Source organism: Ctenocephalides felis, unplaced genomic scaffold (genome assembly GCF_003426905.1).
Source record: "Ctenocephalides felis isolate EL2017-DRISC unplaced genomic scaffold, ASM342690v1 CF-g0.4_SCAFFOLD_03571, whole genome shotgun sequence".
Taxonomy (NCBI): Eukaryota; Metazoa; Arthropoda; class Insecta; order Siphonaptera; family Pulicidae; genus Ctenocephalides; species Ctenocephalides felis.
This window is the reverse complement of record NW_020539725.1, coordinates 23,403,235-23,417,647: the sequence shown is the minus strand read 5'-3', so window position 1 is coordinate 23,417,647 and position 14,413 is coordinate 23,403,235. Positions and strand designations below refer to the sequence as shown.

Sequence of the window (14,413 nt, the reverse complement as noted above, 5' to 3'; positions counted from 1 at the left end):
GTCATAATTTACTCTTTAATAATATTATTAAAATTTGTATTTAATATATCAGTTCATAATCTCTCATACCAGGCAACTCTGCCTGACTGAGATATGAAAATAATGTATATATATATATTATATAAATTATAATACATAGTGTAGTGCATTACCATATCCTAATACCATGAATTATTAAAATTTTCCAATTTAACACTAAGATCAACTAATTGTAAGTACTAATTACTATTTTATTTTTTTCTTTTCACTCCAATTCAATTGTTTTAGTTTTTAATTTTATTTTTAGTTTCCACTGAATGAAGGCTAGGATTATAGCCGAAACGTATGGATTTAAAATAAATGTTTGAAAGAAATTCATGTTTTTTATTGATGTTATGCCCGATTATTAGACTTTGTTAATATATATATATATATATATATATATATATATATATATATATATATATTAGGAATATTTTCATTCATTTTATTCAGGTCATATTATAGTTAAGGTCAAAATGCATCAAGATTTGAGGCTGTTTTATGATATCATCAGATGTTACGATAAAGTTTATATTTTCTCCTAGCAATTTTAATTTAAATTCAACCATTGATGCAGAGCAACCAACAAAAAATATAATATAAAATCTGCATTACGGATGCATCTATGGCATTATGGTTAACAATTATTTATTATTTTATTAACAATTTCTACATTATCTTTATCGAATCATTTTTTTTTCTTTTTAACAAAACCTATCGAACAAACCCTAACGAGTCAGAAATCAAATCAAATCATATCAAATGAGTCTCTATGGCGTAGGTTAAATGATTGTTTATGGTCAATATGCCGCCATTTATTTTGATATGCATATTTTGATATTTTGCGTACGTGAATACTAAACCGAGGTGAAAACTTTTTTAGTATTCGTTATTAGTGCACTTGTTCTGACATAAATTTTTTATTAAATTGAGTAAATGTCCTGTTCAATATGCATATCAAGCAGGTAGTTTTTAATCTTTTTTAAATCCATATTTGTGACATACATTTTTTTCACATTTAAACTTTGCATAACTTGTTTTTTTCTATAGGTTATTATACAAGGCTTCAAAAGTTATAGGGAACAAACTGTTGTTGAACCCTTTGATAAACGTCATAATGTAGTTGTTGGTCGAAATGGATCTGGAAAAAGCAATTTCTTTTCTGGTATAATACACTTCCAATAAAATTTAATTGTTGATCTTACTATTTTTGCACTAAAAGTGAAATCATTTTTAGCTATTGAGTTTGTGCTAAGTAATGATTTCTGTCATCTAAGACCAGACCAAAGACAAGCCTATTTGCATGAGGGTGCTGGACCTAGGGTACTCTTAGCCCATGTTGAAATAGTTTTTGATAATTCGGATAATCGTGTACCGGTAAATAGAAAAATACATATGATATATGTGTATACAAATTATGTGCTGGAATTGTTTTGTAAAAAGACTTTAAAGTCAGAAAAGATATTGTCTCTTTTCGTTAAAAGAAAAATTAACACAATTAACATTGTCAGTTTTCATTTTCGGCAATAATGTAGAAAACTTTCTGTGACATGATTTTAATCACACATAAAAATTGCAAAATTAATATAATTTCTAATCTTTTATCTACTCAAAATAAGTTTTCAATCACAGAATTGATATTTAATTTTGTTTGCTTAATTAATGGAAAATGCTTTTTCATAAGCTTAATTTACTACAAATTAACTAAGGAAATTTTTAATATTTGTTTTGAATGTTGTAAATTATTTTTGAATTTTTTATTATGTTAAAACTTGAAAAGACTATTAATATGATTCTATTTAAATTTGTGTTAAATTTGATTTTGTAGCAGCATTCCTATTTACTATTTCTATTTACAATAATCTTATAATAAATACTATAAACACTTTAGATTGAGAAGGATGAAATTTCTCTAAGGCGCGTTATAGGATCAAAGAAAGATCAATTGTATCTGAATAAAAAATTGGTTCCAAGATCAGAAGTGATGAATTTATTGGAATCTGCAGGGTTTTCTAATTCTAATCCATACTACATTGTGAGACAGGGAAAGGTAAATGAAAAACATTATTAATAACAAGAAAATACTAAAATTGTTTTAATTGCTTTAGCATATATTTAAAATTTGTTTCAGATAAACCAAATGGCTATTGCACCAGATGCATATAGATTAAAATTATTACGAGAAGTAGCAGGAACTCGTGTGTATGATGAGAGGAGAGAGGAATCAATGGCAATTTTGAAAGATACGGAAGGGAAGGTAATTAACAATAATTCATGTATCTCAGAATATATAATATATTTGAAGTAATTTAGCAGCCCAATTGTCGGTTTAAAAAAGGGGTTAATATAGAAGAGTTATTTATTAAGTGTTTCAACACTTAATATGTGTTATCATTCAGTAATCAAACCAGGAAAAACACAAAAACATAAAATTTATTATAAAACACTAAAATTGTGTAAGTGAACACCATAACTGATAAATAATTAATAAACGTTTATTAACTTTATTATTTATTCATTTTATTCATTTGCGATATTTATATTGTATTTCTTGTTATTATATGTTTTAATAATTTAATTTACTCAATAATTGTTAAATACATTTGGATTAGATTGAGAAAATTGCTGAATATTTGAAAACAATTGATGATCGCTTAAAAACACTAGAAGATGAGAAAGAAGAACTAGTTGAATATCAAAAGTGGGACAAGACAAGAAGAGTATTGGAATTTAAAATTCATGAAACTGAGCTTAATGAGACGAGAGCTAAAATGGAGGAGGTAAGTGTCTAAATATGATTTCCCTAATTATAAGAAAAATGTACAAATTATTTACTTTACCCGGCTATTAGCTTATTTTATTACACTAATTGACTAATAACATCCATTTATACCTGCTTGGAAATGTTAATTTATTGATTTTGTTTGTAACAGTTTATACAAGAAGCACTTTAATAGATCAGATTTTGTTTTTAGCTTGAAAAAAGACATCAAAACTCAGATAAAGTTCAGAAAGAATACAATAAAATGGTATCAGATGCACAAGATAAAATAAAATCTATAGTTAAATCTTTGAAGGATATTAAGAAGGAAGTAGCATCATGCAAAGAAGAGCGAGATGTGTTGTCAGCTGAACAGCAGCAAATTCTTAGAGAAAAGACTAAATTAGATTTACAAATTAGAGATTTGCAAGATGAAGTTCAAGGTGATAACACATCGAAGGTAATACTCTCCATTAAATTACATTTGAAAAGTTTAATGTTTAAAGTTTAACTAATTTTGGTTTTAATCTAAAAATTACAAATTATAATTTGTATATAAAATTAATACTGAACAAGCAACTTTAACTATTGTATCAATAGAGTCGAACTTTCTTAAACATATTGAAAATTTTAATTTATTTCTTTTATAAATTCATTGTTCTATTATTATTAAATTGTTATATAATGGTTTTGAAAGTGGGTTAGCATTTTTTTTGAAAATTTAAGTAAAAAAAAATAGTTTTTATTCAAACTTTCTAATCATTGAAAAAAACCTGCTTGCTTTTTTCACAATTTTGTAAAGGTTCAAAATTTCTCAAATTGTCAAAAATTTTGAATACTTGAATACACATTTAAATTTCCATTATGTAATATTACGATTTTAACATTTTAGTTGAGAGCTGAAGCAGAGTTGAAACGTCTGACAACAACAATAATTGAAAAAGAGAAAGAACTTGAAGACCTAAAACCTCGGTATGATGAGATGAAGAAAAAGGAGGATGCTTGTACCAGGGAATTGGCACTCAAAGAACAAAAGCGAAAAGAGTTGTATGCCAAACAAGGACGTGGAACACAATTTACTAGTAAAGATGATCGAGATAGATGGATTCAAAATGAGTTGAAGCAAGTTTTAATTAGTATATTTTCATTAACTTATATATATATATATATATATGTATATATATATATATATATATATATATATATATATTGTATGATTCTGAATTTGATGTTGACATATGTATTAACAAAGTCTAATAATCGGCCATAACATCAATAAAAAACAAAAATTTCTTTCAAAAATTTATTTTACATTCATAATCCTAGCTTTCATTCTCAAATTCTGTAGCATCTTTTATCAACTTTTTTTTTTTTAGGTCCCTTAACAAACAAATAAAAGATAAGAAGGATCATCAGAATAAATTGAATGAAGATTTGAAACGTGATGCAGAGAAACAAGTCAGTTAACTTTGGCTCTGAGGAAAATACCTTGCATATGACATATTTTTCTGAATTGTAATTCTATTTTTAGGCCGAACTAGAGAACAGAATTTTAGAACAAACTTCAGAATGTGAAAGACAAAGATCTAGTATAGATGAAAAGAATAAAATATTCTATGAACTGAAGAAACAGAAGGACACACATCAGGCTAGTAGAAAGTGAGTTTTTCTAATGTGAATTCAAATTAATTTTTGATATGATTTATTAGGCATTTTTACTAAAAATGGTGTTACATGCAAAAATACTTTTAATTATCACATTTTTCACTTTACAGTGATCTCTGGCGTCAGGAATCTACATTAACTCAGTCATTATCATCTCTCAAAGAAGATTTGGCAAAAGCAGATCAGAGTTTAAGATCTATGGCTGGAAAGGTATCATTTTTCATTGGTATGTAAAGTTAAGATAACTAAAAAACAACAAATTTTTTCAGCCTATATTAAATGGACGTGATAGTGTACGCAAGGTATTAGAGACTTTTACTCAACGAGGTGGCGCTTCAGCAGAAATAACTAAAGCTTATTATGGACCAGTCATAGAAAATTTTAGTTGTGAGAAGTCTATTTATACTGCTGTAGAAGTATGTATTATTTTATTGTGCTGTTAATTTCTGTTTGGACATATATGCATGTATTTATTGTTAACAAAGGATTTTTTGATCATATTTTTATGAGGACTGAATCTATTTTTGAAATGTTGCAATAAAGCAAGTTGCATGAACTTCTTAATATATGTAAATAATTGACTTAATAAGAATAATAACTGACTAAACCGAATTTTTTTTAAGTAAATAGCATGAGTGGCAAGATTTCATTCCCATACGAATGCATGCTTTTTTAACTTTCTCCACCAAACTGTTTACAATCATAAAAAATAATTCTTTAAATTTTTTGGTTGTAGAAGCTAATATCTTCTTTACAAAATTTGTGAAAATTATTACATGTTAACACCTTATTGAAAATTTAATATTTAATTGAAAAAAATCTTAATGAATCACAGGTTACTGCAGGTAATAGATTGTTTCATCATATTGTGGAATCCGATAAAATTGGCACACAAATTCTAAAAGAAATGAACAATCAAAAACTACCTGGAGAAGTCACTTTTATGCCCTTAAATCGACTACAAGTTAGGCCTCAAGAATATCCCAATAACAAGGTAAAGATATAAATATTATTCTAAATGCATATTATTATATATATTTTTAACTTTGAGATTGCCTGAAATACATGACTGTAAGTCATGTATTTCATTTAGAGTCATGTATATTTTGTGTATTCACATATTTTGTATGCAAAGAAAGTCAGCAGAGATTTTTTTTTGAGCAAAATATCCAATATTATTGATTGTTTATTAGAATTAACTTTATTCATTATTACATTAGAAGAAATATGTTAATTAATAAAATGATGGTTTAAATAAATGACAAAAAAATTCTAAGGACAACATAATTATAAGTATTATAAGTATGATCGAAATGAATAAAATTATTTTCATATTTTTTTCAATTATGTTGATTTTTATAGGTTTATCAGATTTGTCATTTAGTAGGTTTACTATATTTTTGCAACACATAAAACTTAGTACTAAATTACGAAAATTTGAACTTCGATTTAGGATAAAGAAAATTCTGGATCTATGTATTAGTTTTTCTTTTATGAACGGAATGGATAATTTATTATAATTTTCTGTATGTTTATTTGACAACTGCTGAGTGTTGACACACATTTGGAATCTAAATATGCAAAATAATTATGTTTTAAAAATTATTGCCTTATTTTCAATGAGTTGGCTGATAATTTTTCAAGAATATGTTTTGACTTTGACCATATAAGGTGCATAATTTCAAACAACTTTAATTTGTACCATTTGCATGCTTTGTTTTTACTTTTTCTTGTATGTCAGAAGTAATGCATTTTGCAAGTTTAGTAAAGAAAATATAAAATAAAGTGATAAATAAATAAGTTCAGATAAAATTGGATGCTATGTTTGGATAAATGAAAGAGGTTTGTATTATAGATACTATGAAGACCATAATTTTTTTTTTGCAGGATGCTTTGCCAATGGTATCTAAATTGAAGTATGATCAAAAGTATGATAAAGCCATAAGATACATTTTTGGTAAAACATTGATTTGTCGAAATCTCGAGAAAGCCACTGATTTAGCAAAGAGTACTGGTCTGGACTGTGTTACACTGGATGGAGATCAGGTTAGATTCAGCTAGTACCTTAAGAAGTTTTTAGAACATTTAAGCCTTGTAAATTTTATTGATTTATGAAATATAGAATGTTTTTTTATTAGTTTTTAAAATTGGTAAAAAATAAATAGCATTTTTTTATGAAAATAAATTTGGAGATGAAAATTTGAAGATGGAAATGTTTCCTCATACATTTTAACTTTATGATTTATAATAGACCAATGATAAGATCTGGAAAAATTATTGAAATTTTAACTAAGAAATATTACAGGTATCTTCAAAGGGTTCTTTGACCGGTGGGTATTTTAATACTTCAAGATCACGCTTGGAAATGCAAAGAGCAAGGAGTGAGTACATGGAATCTATACGACAAACAGAAAAGGATTTAATGGAAATAAGAGAAAATCTAACAGCAACAGAAGCTAAAATTAATAGTATTGTTCTTGAAATGCAGAAGACAGAAACTAAACAGAGTAACTCTAAGTTAGTAAGATAAATTATCTCTATCATTTCATTTTGTAAAAAATATTTTACTTGAATGTTTGTTATATTTTAGTTTAGAAGAAAAATTTAAATTACTATTTATACATTCTGTAAAACAGTAATCTTCTGAAAGTTATTACATATTCTTGAGATAGAAATGCTATGTCAGAAACACTAAGTTAAGTGGGTAATTAACAAGGCTGTAATTTGTAATTCAACTAATTCCAGGGATATCTATGATAAAGTTACTACTGAGATTCGTTTGATGCGGGAGGAATTAAATAGTATTCAGAGATTCAGAAATCCAAAGGAAAGATCTCTTGCACAATGCAAAGCTCATTTAGAAGCTATGCAAACCACAAAAGATGGACTAGAATCTGAGCTTCATCAGGTTGGTTAATATTGATTCATTAATAGCTAAGCTTGCTTTATTATCTTACTACATAAAACATTAGTTAAAAAATTTAAAATGCTTTTAATTTAATATGGGAATTCCTATAATTGTTTCAACATCTACAATTTTATAAAAACTAGTTGTGTATGGCATCAAGCCTTAAGGCAAATTGCTGAAACTTTCCATACCGTAATGAAATATTCAAGGAATATAAAATGTTTTCAAATAGATTATTATAAATACTGTAATCTAAAATTTTTGAGAATTGTATAAAATAAATTACAAAATTAAAATTATTTATTTGAAGTATATAAGTGAGCTAATTTTAGAACTTCAGCCAGAATTAAAATTAAAATCTGAATTATTTTTGATATACAAAAAAACATTTTCTGAAAAAAAAAAATTAGAGATAAAATTTTGGGCTGGCAATGCTTTATCAACACAAGCAGAAAGGTTTTTAAATCATTCAAATCGGATGCTAAGTTCTCTCAAAAACTGCAATTTTTAGCACATTTAGCTCGGTATCTCCAAAACGACTGCACACCTGCCTTTGGCAAAAACTAATCACCTCTTCTCCCCATCATTATGAATTGAATGTTTTTTGGATCATTCAAATCGTTGCTCAGTTTTCTCAAAAACTCGATTTATATTTTCTGCACTCTTTGCTCTGTATATCCAAAATGGTTGGACCTGCCTTTGCTGAAAACTAATCAGCACATTTTCCTATCAATAGGAATCAAATGTTTTTTTGAACCATTCCAATCGGTTTATCTGTGTGCCTGAAAACATGGACGAAAAATGGTATCCATACATACATGACAAAATGTTCAGAAATATTCAAAACTTGAAGAAATGCAAAAATTTTCAATTTTGATTTTTGGATGATTGCAATAACTTACCCTGCGGGAAGTTAAAAAGTTATGCATTTTATAATGCATTAAAATCTATATGAATGAAAATATATTGTGCATATGTTTATTTTTTGCACATTTGTCATATCTGTATAATAGCTGTCCCTATCATCTGCCAGTCCCAACATTCATCCTGTTTTTGAACATGAACGTATAGTTGTATTCCGGCAACAAGAACATATAGTGCAACAAGTTTTGAACAAGAACGTTTTGGTGCAACTCCGGCAGTATTTGAGATGAATATGAGGCATACTTTGCATTTTCAAAGTTCTGCATTTATTTTTACATTGCAAATACTCTTTTCTGGCTGATATTCTTCAAACCTTGTTGACTAATAGTATGTGTCAATGAGTCTAATGTGATAAGAAATCCGACAAAGGAATAACGTTGCATTTTTTTATATCGGAATAAGTCCGACAGCGTTGATTTATATCTTACTTGTCGGACTGGGTCGGGTCCGACGAAGGTTAGGGTAATAAAGAATGAATTCGTTATTGAATGTAACTTTACAATATAGGTTGCTTAACATTGACTAATCCTATGGTCTGTATGCTTATGAATTGGTATTATTTATTAACAGGAATTACTTGAACAATTATCTGTGCAAGATCAAAGAGAGGTTGACACACTGAATGATGATATAAGACGTTTACATCAAGAAAATAAAGAAGCTTTCAGTATGCGTATGAATTTGGAAGCAAATAAGAATAAATTAGAAAATCTCTTAACAAATAATTTAATAAGGTTTTTATTAATATTAATTGCTATACAATATATTTGTATTATACATGTTTTCTTCATTTTTAGGAGAAAAGAAGAATTAGTTCAAGCGCTTCAAGAAATATCTGTAGAAGATAGAAAGAGACAATTGGCGAATTGTGGAACAGATCTTGCAGCTGCTGAAACCAGAATAGATAAAGTAAATCAAGACTTACAAAGCATGGAATCCAAATTACAAAAGGCTGTAAGAGCTGTAAGTATAACATTTATAATATTTATTATAATTTTCTGGTAAATAACTTTAATTTTTTTTTATGAATGTTTTTAGCAAAAATCTTTGCAAAAAGAATTAGATGAATGGAAAGGAAAAGAACATGAAGCTCAAGAAAAAATTGAAGAAGATTCAAAAAGCATAGAAAAATTATCATCAAAGTTAAACTTGATGCAAGAAAAAATTACAGAATATACTGAGAAAATATCACAGCTGGGAACATTGCCAAAACCCGAGGCTTATCAGAAATTTAATTCCATGAGTCTTAAACAAGTAAGTAGTTTATTGAAGTTATAGAAAAATGAATTATTCATTTGGTTTCTATGACAAAGAATTTTATATAATATACCTGCAAACATACACACACACACTGTTATACATATATGTATATGAATATATATATATATATATATATATATATATATATCTTGATATTGTTTATTTTAACTTCGAAACATAATGTGAATGGTTTTTCAGCCACAATTCAAAAAACTAAAAACAGAACGTAAATACAAATCTTCTTAATACGTTTCGAGCTATTCTGCTAGCCTATCATTCAGCTAAAATACAAATGTATTGTATTTTATTGAATAGCTCGAAACATATTGAAGAAGATTTATATTTACGTTCTGTTTTTAGTTTTTCGACTTGTGGCTGAAAAACCATTCGCATATATATATATATATATATATATATTTATATGTATATATATATATATTTTGATGAGTTATTTCTAAATAACTCATCAAAATATATATCAACACCAAACTCACATATTTCAATATATATATATATATATATATATATATATTTTTTTTTTTTTTTTTATATATATATTATATATATATACATTTTCATATCTGTCAGGCAGAGGTGCCTGGTATGAGAGATTATGAAAAACAATTTTCTTATTATATATACATTTCATTTGACTATAATATCTATTTCATTAATATAATATCTATATATAATTAAAATATCTTATATATAACTCTTCAGTCTTTGTTGTCTTCAATTTCCTTATTTAATTTATCGTCATCACTGGTCATCTTAATATCGTTTGGTAATTTGTTATATATTTTGCTAGCACTTCATATGACATTTTCTCTCAAATTCTTTTTTGTATTGTGTTCAATGTGAAAATTGTTGTGTTTTCTAGTGTAGTGTTCATGTATATCTTGATTTATGTTTATTGTTGCGCTTGTTTTAATTCGGTTAAATTTCATTTTGTGTATTAGTTTGCATTTCTCTATGTTATTTAGTGAATGATTATTTGTTTCTCTCTGTAAGTATTTGGTGGGTGTTAGATGTGGAAAATTATATGCTATTTTTGTGGCTTTATTCATTATTCTCTGTATGTCATTTAGGTTAGCTTTAGTTGTTTGGCTCCATGTTGTTATTCCATATAAAATTATAGGTATTATTTGCGTTTTAAGAATTAGTATTTTATTTTTTTGACGAAAGAGTGGATCCTTTTCAATGCCCCTGTTAATGCTCCTATCTTTCTTTTTATTAAAACAACAATTCATAGTTGATGAGTTATTGCATAAAATCATAGTTTACTTTACATTTGCCTTATTTATATTTTGCAAATTTGTTTATTCATAATGAAGTGTGAATTGGTTTTAGTTGTTTAAAGAGCTGGAGAAAGCAAATCAAAATCTTAAAAAGTATACTCATGTAAATAAAAAAGCTATGGATCAATATTTAAGTTTCTCAGAGCAAAAACAGAAGTTAAACAAAAGACATGAAGAGCTGACAATTGGGTATGTATTCATGTGTACATTTAGCTACAATTGTAAAAAATTCAATATGATGGCATGTGAAGGATAACTATCCTATGATAGCACTTTCTGTTATTATAGCGATAAATCTTTATCTAATGTCATGTAATGATTAACTACAACCTAAAGATTATTTATGCCCAAAATAATTATCCTATACACACACACATATATATATATATATATATATATATATATCATATATATATGCATATACGAGGTCTGTTCAAAAAGTTTTCGTAATTTTCGTTTTTCAAAAAAATATTTATTTATTTGTCTACATTAATGTGGTCCCCTTCAAAGTAGTCCCCCCCAGATATAATACACTTATGCCAGCGTTTTTTCCAATTTTCGAAGCACCCTTGATATTCACTTTTTGATATGTCCTTGAGCACTCTCGGCGATTTTCTTCAATCGAGGAAAACCGCCGTCCTTTCATGGGTCTCTTCAACTTTGGGAATAGGAAAAAGTCACACGGAGCCATATCTGGTGAATTTTTGCACTTTGCAACACTTTATTTCATTTTTTACGCAAAATTTAATACAAATTCTTTGACTTTTTCAATTCTTCCATTGTAAAAATCGCCGAGCTCAGAAAAACACGTCGAACCTTAGCGACTACCACAGACAAAGTAAACAGTGAATATAGCTGAAAATTTCATCATACTTTAGGGGCATGTATACCAACACAATAAAAAAAAAATTTGACAATCAGACACTCCAGACCCGCGAAATTTAATTATTAGTAATTCCGGGTACTTTTGAACAGACCATGTATACATACAGTAGAACTCCAATTATCCGAATTAATGGGGACCGGGACCCATTCGGATAATCAAATATTCGGATAATCGGAGTTTCTTTTTAAAAATTGCCATTGGAGAGAAAAAAAGTTCCGTTTTGATATTGCACTATTTTTTTATTGAATTAAATAGAAGAAACATGATATTTTCACATGCTTTAAATAATAAACAAAATAAAATAAATATTTAAATAATATATAGAAGCCTACACTGGCTTTGCGAGTGGAAGAATAATAGCGCACTTTTTTTTGGACAATTTTTTTTTCTGAAAGTGATTCGGATAATCGGCGATTCGGATAGTAGGAGTTCGGATAATTGGAGTTCTACTGTATATATATATATTTATATATATATATATATGAGTGAGTTCTTGAGGGCGATACATCAAACAAAGAAAAGCCAAAGATTTATAAAATAATCTTTATTTCCAAACGTTTCGACATTCAATTTAATGTCATCATCAGTGGATCTAAAAACAGTATGAAAATTAGCATATCTAGGTAATTATAATATATGTGGATTTGTAAAGTAACTATACAATAAGAGAAAAATTTAAAAAAAGTTTATATGAGTGTACTTAAATATTTTTGCCTATACTTTTATTATTTATTTAATTCTAGTCTCTACTACCTTTCCTATCTTTTTATTTGATTTGTTGTTAAGTGTTGCTATTTGTTAATTTTTCTCTTATTGTATAGTTACTACTTTACAAATCCACATATATTATAATTACCTAGATATGCTAATTTTCATACTGTTTTAGATCCACTGATGATGACATTAAATGAATGTCGAAACGTTTGGAAATAAAGATTATTTTATAAATCTCTTGGCTTTTCTTTGTTTGATGTATCGCCCTCAAGAACTCACTCATATATTTCAACATCAAAATTACTACTAAATCATATATATATTATATATATATATATATATATATATATCTATATATATAATCTAGAATTTATGATATGGTGGAACGAATATTAATTGTTTAATATGAACAAAACAGCACTCTTATATTGGCCAGACCTGCCAGAACTTAGAAAAGAGACTCAGGCAACATGAATTACAATGTGAAAAAATAGATAACAAAAAATTTAAAAGTACACTTGTGGATCATGCTAATATCAACAACCATAAGTTTGATTTTGACAATCCCCAAATTTTATTCCCATGAGAAAGACTTATTTAAAAGGAGCATGGCAGAATCAATGTTAATAGTTCGGACTAACAATAGCATAAATCTAAGAACCGACACAAATATTTTACATGACACTTATATAAACATCATTAATAATTTATAAATTTTTCATTTATCTTATTCTTTTCAATAAATTAATTTGTTTTTTTCATTTTTAATCGATTTTTGTATGCGATAGCACTCCTTTTGTTTACATTATAATGATACCCTCTCTGTCTCCACTATATAAGTACTACTTCAAATTTGTTTAGAATATTTCTGTAAGTGTTAAATGTTTTCTTCTTACTGTGTCAAGCATTGCAAGGAATAGTTGGTGTTTTTTGTATACCAAAAATTAAATAAAATTTAAATAAATTATTAAAGATGTGTAGTATATAGTAACTGTTTTTTGAAATTACACTGAAGATGAGACCACCCATGGTCTCGAACGTCTGTAATCATAAAATAAAGTTGTGGTTAAACAAATCTGAGTGCTGTTTTGTTCATATTAAACAATTAATATATATATATATATATATAAATATATATAATATATATAATTTAAATATGTTTATATTCATTTATCAATTTCATATACATTAATTTATTCATTTATAATAGAGGTGAGAAAATTAAAGAGTTGATGGAAACATTAGAGCAGCGTAGGTAGAAGCAATTCAGTTTACATTCCGTCAATTTTCAAAATACTTTACATCAGTTTTTAAAAAACTTGTTCCTACTGGTCATGGAAGTTTGATTATGAAAACTACTCAAGAAGAAGCTGATAAAGCATTCCTAAGGCATGTTGATTACAAATAGTAATACAATTTGTTAGTAAGTCTAAATTCATTAATTATTATTATATTTACTGTTTTGCGTTTACTGGAGTTGCTATTAGAGTATCTTTCACCGAGGAAGATGCTGAAATGAAAGAAATGAATCAGCTCTCAGGAGGTCAAAAGTCTTTAGTTGCTTTAGGATTAATTTTTGCAATCCAAAAATGTGACCCAGCTCCATTCTATTTGTTTGATGAAATAGACCAAGTAAGTCTACTTTTTAATCATATTTACTTGACTTTATTCAATAATTCAGTGATGAAGCTTATAAAAACAATTAGTAATTGTATTCTCTATGATTCAGGCTTTGGATGCTCAACACAGAAAAGCAGTTGCTGATATGATACATGAATTATCTGCAGATGCTCAATTCATAACAACCACATTCAGGCCAGAGTTATTGGAACATGCCAAATAAATTTTATGGTGTAAAATGCAGGAACAAAGTAAGCCACTTAGAATGTGTTACAATGGAAGAAGCTCAAGACTTCGTAGAGGATGACAGTACACACATTAATTGTATAAAATTGAATAGTATTCATTTTCCAAAT

General features: G+C 27.2%; 1 protein-coding gene across 1 annotated transcript in view; it reads left to right on the top strand.

Moving 5' to 3' along the window:
• Positions 1-871: 871 nt before the first annotated feature.
• Positions 872-14,413, top strand: part of LOC113385817 (structural maintenance of chromosomes protein 3-like) — a 14,967-nt gene continuing 1,425 nt past the window's right edge. The window contains 25 exon segments of the mRNA XM_026623647.1: positions 872-986; positions 1,072-1,186; positions 1,259-1,398; positions 1,913-2,071; positions 2,153-2,278; positions 2,634-2,801; positions 2,997-3,242; positions 3,675-3,904; positions 4,159-4,240; positions 4,314-4,441; positions 4,558-4,657; positions 4,717-4,863; positions 5,283-5,441; positions 6,335-6,493; positions 6,753-6,964; positions 7,193-7,355; positions 8,850-9,013; positions 9,077-9,242; positions 9,318-9,533; positions 10,890-11,026; positions 13,648-13,688; positions 13,691-13,835; positions 13,901-14,069; positions 14,167-14,274; positions 14,276-14,381. Of these exon segments, the coding sequence (XP_026479432.1) occupies positions 972-986; positions 1,072-1,186; positions 1,259-1,398; positions 1,913-2,071; positions 2,153-2,278; positions 2,634-2,801; positions 2,997-3,242; positions 3,675-3,904; positions 4,159-4,240; positions 4,314-4,441; positions 4,558-4,657; positions 4,717-4,863; positions 5,283-5,441; positions 6,335-6,493; positions 6,753-6,964; positions 7,193-7,355; positions 8,850-9,013; positions 9,077-9,242; positions 9,318-9,533; positions 10,890-11,026; positions 13,648-13,688; positions 13,691-13,835; positions 13,901-14,069; positions 14,167-14,274; positions 14,276-14,381 (3,601 nt within the window). The 5' untranslated portion in view covers positions 872-971.